Source organism: Siniperca chuatsi, linkage group LG15 (genome assembly GCF_020085105.1).
Source record: "Siniperca chuatsi isolate FFG_IHB_CAS linkage group LG15, ASM2008510v1, whole genome shotgun sequence".
In the NCBI taxonomy this organism is placed as follows: Eukaryota; Metazoa; Chordata; class Actinopteri; order Centrarchiformes; family Sinipercidae; genus Siniperca; species Siniperca chuatsi.
In genome coordinates, this window is record NC_058056.1 from 14,972,097 (window position 1) to 14,984,847 (window position 12,751).

At 40.8% G+C, this 12,751-nt stretch overlaps 1 protein-coding gene across 1 annotated transcript; it reads right to left on the reverse strand.

Moving 5' to 3' along the window:
- Window positions 1–559: 559 nt before the first annotated feature.
- pkdccb (protein kinase domain containing, cytoplasmic b) lies at window positions 560–10,083 on the reverse strand. The gene is made up of 7 exons (XM_044166020.1): window positions 9,226–10,083; window positions 8,278–8,409; window positions 6,419–6,690; window positions 5,987–6,066; window positions 5,579–5,686; window positions 1,967–2,143; window positions 560–1,562 (listed from the first exon to the last, which is right to left on the reverse strand). The coding sequence occupies exons 1-7, from the start codon at window positions 9,844–9,846 to the stop codon at window positions 1,456–1,458; spliced, it is 1,497 nt and encodes a 498-aa protein (XP_044021955.1). The 5' UTR covers window positions 9,847–10,083; the 3' UTR covers window positions 560–1,455.
- Between the last annotated feature and the right edge of the window lie 2,668 nt (window positions 10,084–12,751).

Genomic DNA, 12,751 nt, shown 5'->3' on the forward strand with positions numbered 1-12,751 from the left:
CTGTGGCTGCGACAAGTCCTGACTTTACAAATCCTTCAGCCTGCCACCCTGCAGTTCTGCCCTTATCTCAACCTCACCCAGTTCCTCCTGCCAGGCACAGATGGCAAGCCCATTCGTGTGCAAACCGCAGATTGAGCTCTGATTGTCCTGATGACTGCCTTTGTCTTACAGTAATGCCCCCTCTCTCACCATGAGAAAGGGCCAGTAAGTAAGCTAATTTACATGTATTAATTAAGGCTCATAATGAGCCCAGCAGGACAGGGCATTTGAATGCATTCCTCTGGTATTGTGCAAACTCTGTGGAGCTCTGTAGGTTTGCAGTCTCACCCATTCAGATAGGCTACAGATTGTAGATGTGGGGCACGCGAGCAGATAAAGGATTTAAAACACACACAAAACCAGGTCAGTATACACATGCATTTTTTACCTCCCCCACTGACACACACACACACACACACACACACACACACACACAGAGGTGCTAATGAGAAATAAACAGGCTGTTAGTTATAGTTAGACTTAATACAATAAAGATGCAAATGACCACAACAGCAAAGAGTAGAAACAATACATTTATATAATTACAAAATTGTAAAACTGTACAATTACAATAAGTGAAGTATAAAAAAACACTAAAGTGAATAATTTTTCATTGAAAATAAAAGTTTCACCCACAAGGTGCATGTAAGCTATAATGCACAATCATGTAAGAACAATTACATTTCATTCGATCATATAAATATTTACAAACTAAGCACTATAAACTAAATTTACAAAAGTATGTAAAAACAGACTGCTCTGGAATGGTTTTAATCATCTTTGCTCATTGTTAATGTGTAAATGCTTACATGGTTGTTGCCATCTCATACCATAGCACAGCTAAGCCAGGGAACCATGAAAAAACAGCCGCAACCTCAGCGCATTAACATCAAAGTGTATTTGTATAAGAGCTTGTTTTCTTTTCTCGTCCTCAGGCTTCAAATGCTGAGCTGCAGCGGCTGTTCTTATTACCTCTTTGGCTTAAAACTCCTACTATGGGGACCCGGCCTCACAAACGAAAGCCAACACACATGGCAAATAAAGACAAGGTAGAAAAAAAAAAAAACATGTTGAGGGCACAAGGCTCTCCCCTCCTTAATTGTACCTGAAGGGAAATCCCTTTAAATAGTAGTTGGCAGAGGCAGTGAGCTGGCAGGCAGATCAAACAGTCACTGAGCAGAAGCCCTATAAATACATCACATTCACTTGCCTCACTTCAAATGCCTCCTCCTCAGCCCAGCCTCTACGCTCCCTCCTGCAAAATCCACATTCAACATGTTCACGAGGAGGACACAGTTCTTATCTTAAGCGCAACATTTTGTTTTGCTTCACATCGCTGACTGCGTGTTATCTCTCATCTCGCTCCGTAATGACTCTGACTTGACTGAAACGCGATTGTTCTGTTTGTTGTTTGCGTCACACTGTGGAAGTTTCAGGAGCTTTGGTTTTCTTCATGTACACCTCTGACGTCCCATCAGGTACCAGATGACTGAAGCTGCTCCTGAAAGAGGCCAGGAGGCGACCTGCAAAGCACGCAGGGAAAAAAAAAAACGAGAGGAAAAGAGCCATGTTAAACACATCTGTAACATCAATGAAGTAACATGTTTTGACTTGATATCCTTAATAACTGTATACATTTCAACATTCAAAAGCTTCATGAGAAGATTAAAGGAGTAGCGGCTGAGTATGTTTACTCAGCAGTCCTAGTCATGTGCCAGGCATGATTTACTGGGTAATTATAAATGCTTATTATAGAGACATTTTCGGTATTTGTGCATGAGGCTGATTTAATTCATGTAATGAGTTTGCAGACTAAAGTGAGCTGGAAAAACATATATAAGAACAGCAATGTGACAAAAATACAACATTTTAACATACTTCCAGACAGAAGAAAAGAAAGGAGGCGTTCTTTTGTGTCTTTACTAACCCGTCCACGTCTTCTGTCCAGTCAGAGTGAAGCTGTTGCACTGAGAATGGGAGTTACAGATGTACGCTGCCTCTCTGGCGCTGTGGACCGACAGCACGCAGCCCTGCTGGCTGTAGGACGGCCAGCAGCGGTACTCCACATTCCCAGAGGTCCCCATGCCTCGCATCACGGTGTAATCTAACCACAGAAGAGGAGATGCCACTTCAATACATGAGGCTACTGAAAGATTTTGAAGCGCTCTCTGAGGGTTAGATGAAAGTTTAATGATCCCTGAGGAGAAACCGATACTGTGCAGCATCGAATGAAGAGAATACAAATAAGAACATGAAGAAGAACAACAAAGAAAACAGGCTGAAGGTGAAGATACAGCGTCTTTGTTATGCAACTACAGAGCTCTTACAGACTCAAAAGGGATTCCTAATGTGGTTATGATTGACAGGTTTAAGAAGGTAAAAGATACATTAACTTATAATTCAGCTGTTTTACGTTGACTATAATGTCCATTTGCTGGCAGTAGTAGCAACAGAAGGAACCGGTTGGTGCGAACATATTAACAAAGAAATGTTGTGTATTATCATGATAAAAAAATCGTCATACACTGTACATAGACTTATCCTTTGAGAATGTACATATATTGCTTAGAGGAAAAAAAATATGGGCATGTACATGTTCACAAGAAACCAAAAAAAAAGCTTTAGATCCTCATTTTCATCTCTGCCAGCTTTTATGACAAATAGGGCTGCAAGTTGCAACTAACAATTATTTCATTAACAATTCATCTGCCAATTCTTTTCATAATCGTTTGAAAGTGAAAAATCTAAATTGTTCATAATCATAACTTCCCAGTGTCCAAGATGACATCTTCGAATTCCTTGTTTTGTCCAACCTTCAGTCCAAAACCCAAAGACATTTCATTCATTTTCACATGATTGAACCACAAAATGTTTGACATTTTTGCTTGAAAAAATTACTTAAACAGTTAACAGATTATCAGAATACTTCCTAATTCTTTTTCTGCTGATCTACTAAGCAATTCATTGACAATTGTTTTCAGCAATGACATCTATTACAGTCTTTGTCAAAATGGAGATGATTCTCCGTTTTACAAACTGTTGCGCTGCACTGAAAAATTACTTCACCTCACTCCTGCCCAACATTTGCGTTACATTCATCATTATAACTCTTTCAGTCAGACATCTTGTGGATCTGGCCTTAAATCATCTGCTACACATTAGCAGGAGCCATGAGAAAGAAGCATGCACACATATGCCTGCTCACACACACTCTCTCTCTCTCTCTCACACACACACACACACCAGAACAGGACAAAAGCCTCGTCTGTGAGTCCGTACGGAGGAGGCACACTGTTACAAACTGTTAACCTTCCTAAATGGCAGGAGCCGGTGTGTGTGGGGGTATTGTTAAGAGGAAAAAGACACGAGGATCTGCCTTCTGGGCCTGAGAAAAGGGAACAAGGAGAAGGAGTGTTTCGAGGATCCTTCTCAGGGGAGAGAAAAAATGAGGCCTTTTGGGGAGCTAAAGCCTCAGCTGTTGAGGAGACAGCGACATATGAATATAAGCTCTTTGTGTTTAACATGAAGGAGGGGAAAACAGGCTTCCTTTCATATTAATATAAAGAATATCAAACATATTTATGACAGTGCTCAGGACCTAAATGAATTCACTCTTTGCCTTTTAGTACGCAACTAAATTCATACTTGCAGCAACAGCCATTTTAAGTAACTATGTCTTTACCAGATTCTGGCCTCCATCAAATCACAGATGATCTCAGCTGTGGAAAAGTTACATCCACATTACCAATGAATCTCCATCTGTCAGCAATTTCAAATTAAGACTTGATGATATCTTTCTCTCTCTCTCTCTCTCTCTCTCTCTCTCTCTCTCTCTCTCAGGCACACATGCACACACACACACAATTACATTGTGTTCGTCTTTGAGCTGTTGGTTTCTTTTATCAAGCTTAATTGTGTCTTTGGCTGCAATTCTCTTATTTTTTCTCTTTTGACAAGTTTTTAATGTTTTTAAATACACAATTGCACAATCTTTGATTTTTTGTTTTTCTCTTCTGGTTGTTTAATCATTTAAAGCAACAGTTCGAATCAAGAATTTGGGAAATACGTTTGTTTGCATTCTTGGCGAAATTAGATGAGAAGATCAATACCTCTCTCATTTCTGTACATTAATATGAAGCTAACGCCAGCAGCTGGTTAGCTTAGCTTTGCACAAAGACTCGAAACAGAAGGAAACAGGTAGCCTGGCTCTGTCTAACAGTTAATAAGTCCACCTACCAACACCTCTAAAACTCTCTAATTAACACCTTACATCTCGTTTGTTTAATCCATACAAAATGTGAAGTGTAAAAACGACAATTTGCAGTTTTACAGGGGGTTATGTGCTGGATTATATCTTGGCTAGTAGCAGTAACTTCCTAAAGACTTGTTGTCAACCAGCAGATACTTTAAACAAAGAATCTTCAACGAACAAGATATAACGTGCTAATTATATCTTTAGAGGTGCTGGTAGGCAGATTTTTTACCTTTGGACAGAGCCAGGCTAGCTGCTCCCCCCGTTTCCAGTCTGTATGATAAATTAAGCTAACCGGCTGCTAGCTGTATATTTACCGGACAGATAGCGTTACTGTATGAGAGTGGTAATCTTCTCATTTTACTCTCTGCAAGAAAGGGAGTGCATAAGCATATTTCCCAATATGTCAAACTATAAGATAGTCTACTTTATCTTAGCTGAGTTCACTAAGTTAAATTAAACTAAACACGTTAACAGGCTTGTCCTCCACCCAAAAACGACCTCTGTTTCAACAAAACCCACAATATGGTGAAATAATATACACACATTTTTTTCGGTCTTATCACACACACACTTAGCAGCAGCAGGGTTGACTCAATGGCACCTCCTTGTTAAGCTAAAACATTCCCTCCTGGTGTCAGCCTCAGCGCCCAGGCCTCTTCACCCTGAATCTGTGATTAAATTCACAAAGCGCTGCTATATAAACAGTCCAGCATCTGGGGGGACGGAAAATCTCACCACAGGAACGCAGCCAGTCATTCTGTTATTAATATTTCATAGAGCTGAGAGGAACGGTGGGAGGGGTGAGGGGGCTGCAGTGGAGTGAGGGGAGGAAAGTTGAAGAGAAGAAAAGTGAAGGACTTTCACTGCTTATACTGAAGGAATACAAATGTGAGACGAAAAGTTTGCAAAAATATCTCTATATGACTACCCTGAAAGGCAAAAGAACTAAACAGAACAATTCTTAAGTAAAGAATAAGTCGATGTAATCCCAGCACTGTTTGTTGAACGCCGACTGTGCTTTCTGAGCCAGAGACATGCAGGATTAATCCCACTTTGTTGGTCTTGTCCTCTTATTCCAGCTGCCTAATAAACCTGTCAAAACAGCCTGAGTGGGAGAAACACCCCCCCTATTCATTTTTTTAAAAGATACTAAATGATAACAGAGGTGTAGACTGTCTAGCGGTTTCTCTAAAAGGGGGATCAAAAAAGCCAAGCATTCTCTCCAAGAAAAAAAAAGTCTACAAGAGGGCCCACTGTACTTTATAAAATCCCACGAGCTCTTACCTCTGATTATTGATGGAGGGAGGTTGTCCAGGTGCAGGCCAGACTTGTAGAGGAGGAGGATGTTTTCAAAGGCCTCCAGCGTTTGATTGATGTCAGCTTTCAGCTCCCCTAGACACACACAATGCATTCAATCTGGTAAAAGATCTACAGGCATAAAGTCTTACTCATTCAATATGGATGATTTAGTTTCCTCATTATGCTTGCCTTGCCTAATCCCAGTCGTGTGATCTCACCAGATAACAAATTGTGTTCACTGCCATGTTACATGTCATGAAGCATCTTGTCAAGCTCATTAAAAGAAGCACTTAGACCGAGGCATGTCATTACACGACTACAATGATGGAATGATTTGCTTTCTGATCTTCAATAGTTAAAGTTGTGTCATGTCAAGATGTCTCTCGTCCTCACCTGTGGAGTTCATGATGTGGTCTACCAGGTGTGTGAGGCCGGGCGGGGCCTGGTGAGGCAGCAGGTAGGTGAAAAAATACCTGGGGCCGGGCAAAGACAACTCATTCAGACAGACAGAAAGACAGACATGCCCCATCACATAGTTCCCACAGAACATGACTTGTCTCACACTGGTGTTAAAACAAATACAGTCCATAAAACTGTCAAAAATCTGAGGGCTTTTTAAACAGAAAAGACTCCTTTTTTCCACTGAAACTACCAATTTATTCATCACACCTCCTCCATCAAACTGCAAATTTGCAGCTGTATGTCTTTACTATCAACAACATTTTAGGTGTCAGCTGGGCCTATATTTAAGCAATCATCCATGTAGCTGCTGCTCTATCCATCAATCCCACATCTATCATGTAGTAAAACTGTCGCTTTTCTTACCTATAGGCGTTGTAAATGTTCCTCTTCTCGCTCAGGCCCTCACACACTCCCCGGCCCGAGCATGGCAGAGTGAAATTTCTGTGTGGAAACTGGAGGGTGCAGTCTGCGTCTATACGACAGGGGGTCTCCTCAGCGCTGGCGTCATCCAGGTCTGTGAGCTTCAGCTCGCCAGACACGGTGACAAACTGCCGGGGCTGGAAATCCAGCAGAGCCACGGAGCCCAGAGGAGACTGGGAGAGGAAGTGGAGGAGTCTGACGAGGTCCAGACACACCTGGGAAGAGATCAGACATGCCAAAACTGGATCAGCTGGATTGATGACTCTTTGTTTAAGTGCACAGAAATGTAGTTAAAGACTAACATGCTGTCCTTGTAATCAACAACAATTATGATAATTGATGATTCATCATTTAAGTCATTTATAAAGCAAAAATGCAAAAATTCTAATTGGAAAACTTGGAATCGGTGAATTTTTTCCCCACATTTTTGCTTACAAAATTATTTAAATGATTATTTGATTATCAAAATTGTTACTAATTTTCTGTTGATTGAATAATTGATTAATCATTTAAGATCTAGATTAAATGACAATTAATCCAAAAAAGTCAGATTAATCAATAATGAAAATAGTTGTTAGTTGCAGCCCTACTTGTAGCTCCAAAACTGGGTTTAGTTTTTGTGTTTTAACAGAAATTAAATTACAAAAAGTGGATTACTTGACCCCTTCCAACATCAGCCACTTCTCATCAAATAATAACCTTTAAAAAATGTCGGAATAACCAAACAATTCTTGGTGGCCAAGCTAAAAATTGACTTGTTTTTTCCTGAAAAGGTGACATGCTGGACGCTGTAATTAAGATGCACTAAAAATGGCAAAATATAAAAACCTGCAGTCTCGCAAAAACAGTGTTATTTGCTTTTAAGATGTTTTCACCAACCACATTTGAAAGCCATTTCCTGAGACTGTTATTATTATACTCTTTAAATCCTATAATAAAACAGAAAGAGAAAATAAGTAGACTACTAAAGGAAAAATAAAGGCATTAGCCACGCACTGACAGAGCATGAAATGATCCTGTCACACTACAAACATAGCTGCAGCGTTAGGTAATGCTCCGAGTCTCTTGGACGTCACTTGGTGGGATCGAAGCTCTGTAATAACAGGGCTGGGTGAAACCAAACACCTCGGGATTACTGTAGCCTGCGCAGATGCAACGTAGCTGAAAGGGGCTGAGCAGCTCGAGGGGGGTATTATGAACGGCTATTTGGGTGATGCAGCAAAATGAGGCCCACAGCTGAGATGATACTCGCAGACTGTGATGTTACTTTAGCTAATCCAAAAACAAGGCAAGCGTGCTCTGACATTTTTTCCCCTCTTCCAACCATTCTTTCTTTCTCTTTCAAACACATCCATGCATGAAGACACACACACACACACACACACACACACACACACACACACACACTTGGATCCCTGGAGTGTAAATTCAGCCTCTGTTGACTCCCACTGTGAGCATACCTGCGATGGGGGTTGACTAAAGCTGTGTGTGTGTGTGTGTGTGTGTGTGTGTGTGTGTGTGTGTGTGAGAGAGGATGAGATGACATTCCTAGCCTGCAGTGGATTAACTCCAGGACCCATCTCCATTCCAACCACGGCCTGATCAAATACACTGAGGGACAGATGTCGGACCTCCAGGAGTTTCAAATGTCCGCCTCCCTCATCTTTCATCTCTCCTGCCAACAGGAGCTAGGGCTCGCACACGCATTACGTGCAAAATGGTTGCGAGAGTCTTTCAGCCTGGCTGTGTGTAGTGTAGTGTAAAGGATAAATGACAGAGCATGCGTATCAACAGCTGCTTACCCTGAATCTGTCCTCCCAGGGACTCTGGAGCAGCTGGATCATCTGGAGAGGATTTCCCTGCTCCAGAATGACTGTGACTCTTCCTCCCTCTCCTCCTCTTCCTCCTGCATCTCCTGCACAGTGACCTTTGAGCTGTGGAGTGAAGAATAACTGTGGTTAGTTCAATGGTAAAATAATAATAATAATAATAATAATAATAAAAATAATAATAATTATTATTATAATGATGCTACTGTTTGTTTTTGCATTTTAACTCTGCAGAAATGAGAGAAAGCAACAGGCTGAAGTTTCTAAAAGTTCTGAACGTACAGTAGTGGTGAAGTAAGAGGACGTGATGTTCTGCCAACCTTGCTCTCTGCAGCTCAGACTTGTGACAGTGAATTAACCTACAGAGGAACATGCTCTGGACACTTATCAAATGATTCGAGCTGCTGGACACACCGCTGTCACACGACTGCTGGATGTGAGAAACAAACCCATCTGCTTGCTTATTTCAAACTAGTCCTAAATTGAGCTGTAATGGTTTGAGTGAATAAGAGCAGGGGGTTTCATATGCAACCAGGGATAGTAGAGAGGACAGAGGCACATTGTCTGCTCTTGCCAAACTGGACCCAAAGGTCAGAAGAGGGTCAGTGAATTTAATTTAATCTAATTAAACGGGAAGGTCCTGCAGAGCCAATGAGGCCTTTCAACCAGCCCCACTGTGTGTTAGACAAAGGAAAATATGAGCAGTGCTACATGGATTATGGAAAATCTTAATATTCCAGCAGGGTTCAAAAGTGAGCAGTAGCTGTTAATGCCCTACGTTCCAACAACTTTGCAATTAAATATATTGTCTATAATGTTGCTTTGGCATTTGGACATTAACCTTAGTGTTTTTAGTGTACAAAAAGCTTTTTTAAAAGTCTTTAAATGCTTGACACAAGGCAGACAGAGGGAGCACTTTACCTTTATGACGTTCGGATGCTGCAGCCTCTGCAACAGGACTATTTCTTTCTTCAACTTGTAAGAAACTAGCTCACGGCAGCCTTGAGGGTCTTTAAAATCCTCCACACACTTCCCCATGTCTATCCCCTGCTCATTGACGAGTTTTAACGCCACGGGCTGACCTCCGGCTAGATTCACTTTGACAACCAGTTTGGTGTATCCAGACCCGAGGATCTCCACCGCCTGCATGTCCACCAGAGAATCGCAGTCCATTTCATCCATATGCGCTTTCCTGGAGCCATGCGTGATCTCATTCCACAGACTGTAATCCAAAGTCGAGTCTAGCGCTTGATCGTGTTGGAAAGAATGTCGACTCTCCCCGGACAGTCCGTTTTCATCATCATCATCATCATCAGGTAAAAGCAGCGGAATAATTTCTTTGCGCCTCTCGTTCAGTTGGTAAATCAACGCCCCGCGGAGCGACGCAAGCTGCCCCTCATCACCACCAACAGTTGCATTGGAAAAGTGAGATACTCTAGCTCCAAACTGCTGCACGCTGCTAATCAAGAGTGACACCAGAATAGAAAGAACCAGGAAAGCCAGGAGGGCAGCCGCGCGTAAAGAGTTGCCCATCCCAGGCATTCTCCTCTCGTGGCACGGCTACTGCTGCCGAAAAGACGCACTCGGACGACCGCTCGCTGCAAGTGAAAGCACTCCTAGCTTTTTCTGCAGGAGAAGTGATCAGCTCCTGTTTCCAGCCTCCCCGGGAACTCCCTCTAGAGGTGTGTCCTGTCCGCTCGTAACTTTACACCCGCTGAACAACTTCGCAGGAGAGCTCGACTTCATGTTGTCACTCAATCCGCGTGTCGAAGCACTTTCCGCAGCTGATTTTACAGCAGCAATCAGACGCTGCGTCTGAAGTATATGAAGAAATGCAGTGGCCGAATAAAAACTACATGTTTTATTTAAGACAGGCACACAAAAATAAATTATAATCAAATATGTTAACATTTTAACTTAAATATTAATTACAAAAATAATCCTAAAGTATTTTTAATTAGTGTGCTGATTAATTTAATTCAAAATATAAGATAATAATTGTGTTAAAATGTAAAAAACATAAAACGACAAGCTGTGTTCATATAGTTTTACATTATTATGGAGAAAGAAAGAGGGAGGTATAGGACTGCTGTCACTTTCACAATCTGTCCAACAGGTGGCAGCAAAACACTCAGAAACAATCACTCAGAAATGGATTTATTGCTGTTCAGAAACATCATAGTAGCATATCAGAGAAACACATGAATCTGCTCTTTGTTTCCACACAGTCTTTTATGGTGTAGTTGCTGTTGTGTCTTTATTTATCCAACAGCGTTTTTTTTCGCAGCAGTGAAGCTGTAATCAAGTGTTTCCCTTTGCATCACTACTCACCACGCAGAGATCTGCCACAGGAAATTACCATGGCTGTCACCTCCATACCAGCCAGAACCAAACCCCCTCTGCTCAGCCTCTCATTATGTGTGTGTCTGGTATCCAGTACGTGCTTGTCAGGCTTTGGATACGCGTGTATTTGGGTGCTTTCTCTTCTGTGTGTGTGCGTGTGTGGCAGGCTGAGCAGCTAAACAGTGTAAGTTAATCAGTGTCTGAAGTCAACAAGACATTAACCATGTCAGCTGCAACACATCAGAGATCTCCATGCCAACCACCAACACAGTCGGCCTTTGTTCAATGAGGACAATATTGCACAAAAACACTCCAAACTTGAGCATGAAGATCGTAAAGAAAGTCTAAGCTCAAAGGTCCACTTACTAGCTTTCAGCGCTTTCACCCGCATCCTTTGAACATGAAGGATAAAGCACTGAGACCCCTCTCCAACACAGATTGACTATAGTTCTAATTGATTTTAATCAGTCAGGTGACACACTTAATCAACCAGTTTTACTATGCATGACTCACTGAGGCACCAATAGATATAAATTAGGCTACATTACTGAGATGAAAATAAAGATATCTCCCTCCACTCTCTCTGCTTCTCATTTACAACCGTGAGATAGGACTTTGATCTCTCCTACAAAACATTCTCACACCCTCCTTTTGCTGATCTTTGCCTTTCTTCTAATAAATCATTTCTTTTTTTCCCCCATGGTGGCCCCTCAGACACAAGGGCCCAGCGCCATGATTCATATTTATAACCAGCAGCTGCCTCATTAGCAGCGAGTCACACAGGTCTGCTGTGTCACGGTTTCTCCTTTCTTCTGAGCCGCTCGGCTTTGGCTGACTCTCACTTTTCTTAATAAGTGGCCCAAAGTCATATTCTGTTTTTGTTTCCCTCCTTTATTCTTCTTCTCTTTTCTCTTCCCTTCTTTTCCTCTTGATTATGTAAAAGCTAGATCAATTTCTAAACACACCTAAACTTCATTTATCCCATTTTTTTCTTGGGAAACAGTAAAGCCACTTTTTTGGCCACAACAAATCAGTATCAAATTGATGTAATACTTATAGTATGAAAAATGTTAGCAACTCCCTCTTGATCTTCATTCTTCAAAATTCACATCTTAACCAGCTCAAAGCTTGAAAATCATTTATCTGAGTCTTTTTATCTGCAAAGGAAAGCAACAAAGTACATTTATTGAAGAGGATTTTGAGATACTACCTAATGATTTTCTTTTTGTCCCTCTTTGTAATTGTCCTCCATTACATCTCAGAAGGAAATGTATTACGCACTTCACTATGTAATGACTGTAGGCTTGAAACAGACAATAATATGATAAATTACTAGACTACACAGCAGTACTCTCTCTAATTAAGGCACCCTTTATAAAGGGTTTATAAGTTGTAACTGGTTGTTTTATTAATGGTTAATTGATCATTGAATGCTTTATAGATCACTTATAAGCATTTAAGTACAACTTTTGGGTTTGTGAAAAATCCCTTTGGTGTTTGACTTTTCTATTTGGTAATAATGCAGTAATAATGTTGCTAAACCATTAATAAATGCTAATAGTTTTGTCATTTCCTAATTGTGTTAATAAGTCGTTAATTAGGGGTTTTAATCCATCAAGTCTGCAGTTGTTCATGTAGTTGGTAAATACATTTTTGACAACCTGACAACCCAAATGCTGTTCCTAATAATGGCTTATAACTGATCTATAAAGCATTAGTAAATGATTTATTAACCATTAACAAATCCGCTAGTTACAACTTATAAACCCTTTATAAATGGTGTCTTATTGGAAAAACACAATATGTAAATAGTTAGAATTAGCATCACTCAGCTACAACATTTAAATGCTACTTTTATGTTACTGTAATGGAACGAAAACGTAAAGGGACCAGGATTAAGACTACTTTTAGGCCCCAAGTGTGATACTTAGGAGCATTTATAGTACTTAAATAAATTCTTGCGCTTTTGTTTAATCCAAGGATTAAAATACTGATGATCTCAGTCTCCTCCGATTGTTATGGATTTAGATAAAGGACATTTGGGATAATAGCGTCTACCTGACTTCACCTCATCAGTCTTGACAGGAGTAATATATAGTAATCA

What these genes read in the sequence shown, in the direction of transcription:
- pkdccb (XM_044166020.1), bottom strand. Translation starts at nt 9,846, where the DNA reads ATGCCTGGGATGGGCAACTCTTTACGCGCGGCTGCCCTCCTGGCTTTC. An exon ending in CCTGGGAGGACAGATTCAGG is followed by an intron (nt 6,691 to 8,277) that starts GTAAGCAGCTGT and finishes ATCTCTTCCCAG; the next exon opens with GTGTGTCTGGACCTCGTCAG. An exon ending in AACATTTACAACGCCTATAG is followed by an intron (nt 6,067 to 6,418) that starts GTAAGAAAAGCG and finishes GCCCGGCCCCAG; the next exon opens with GTATTTTTTCACCTACCTGC.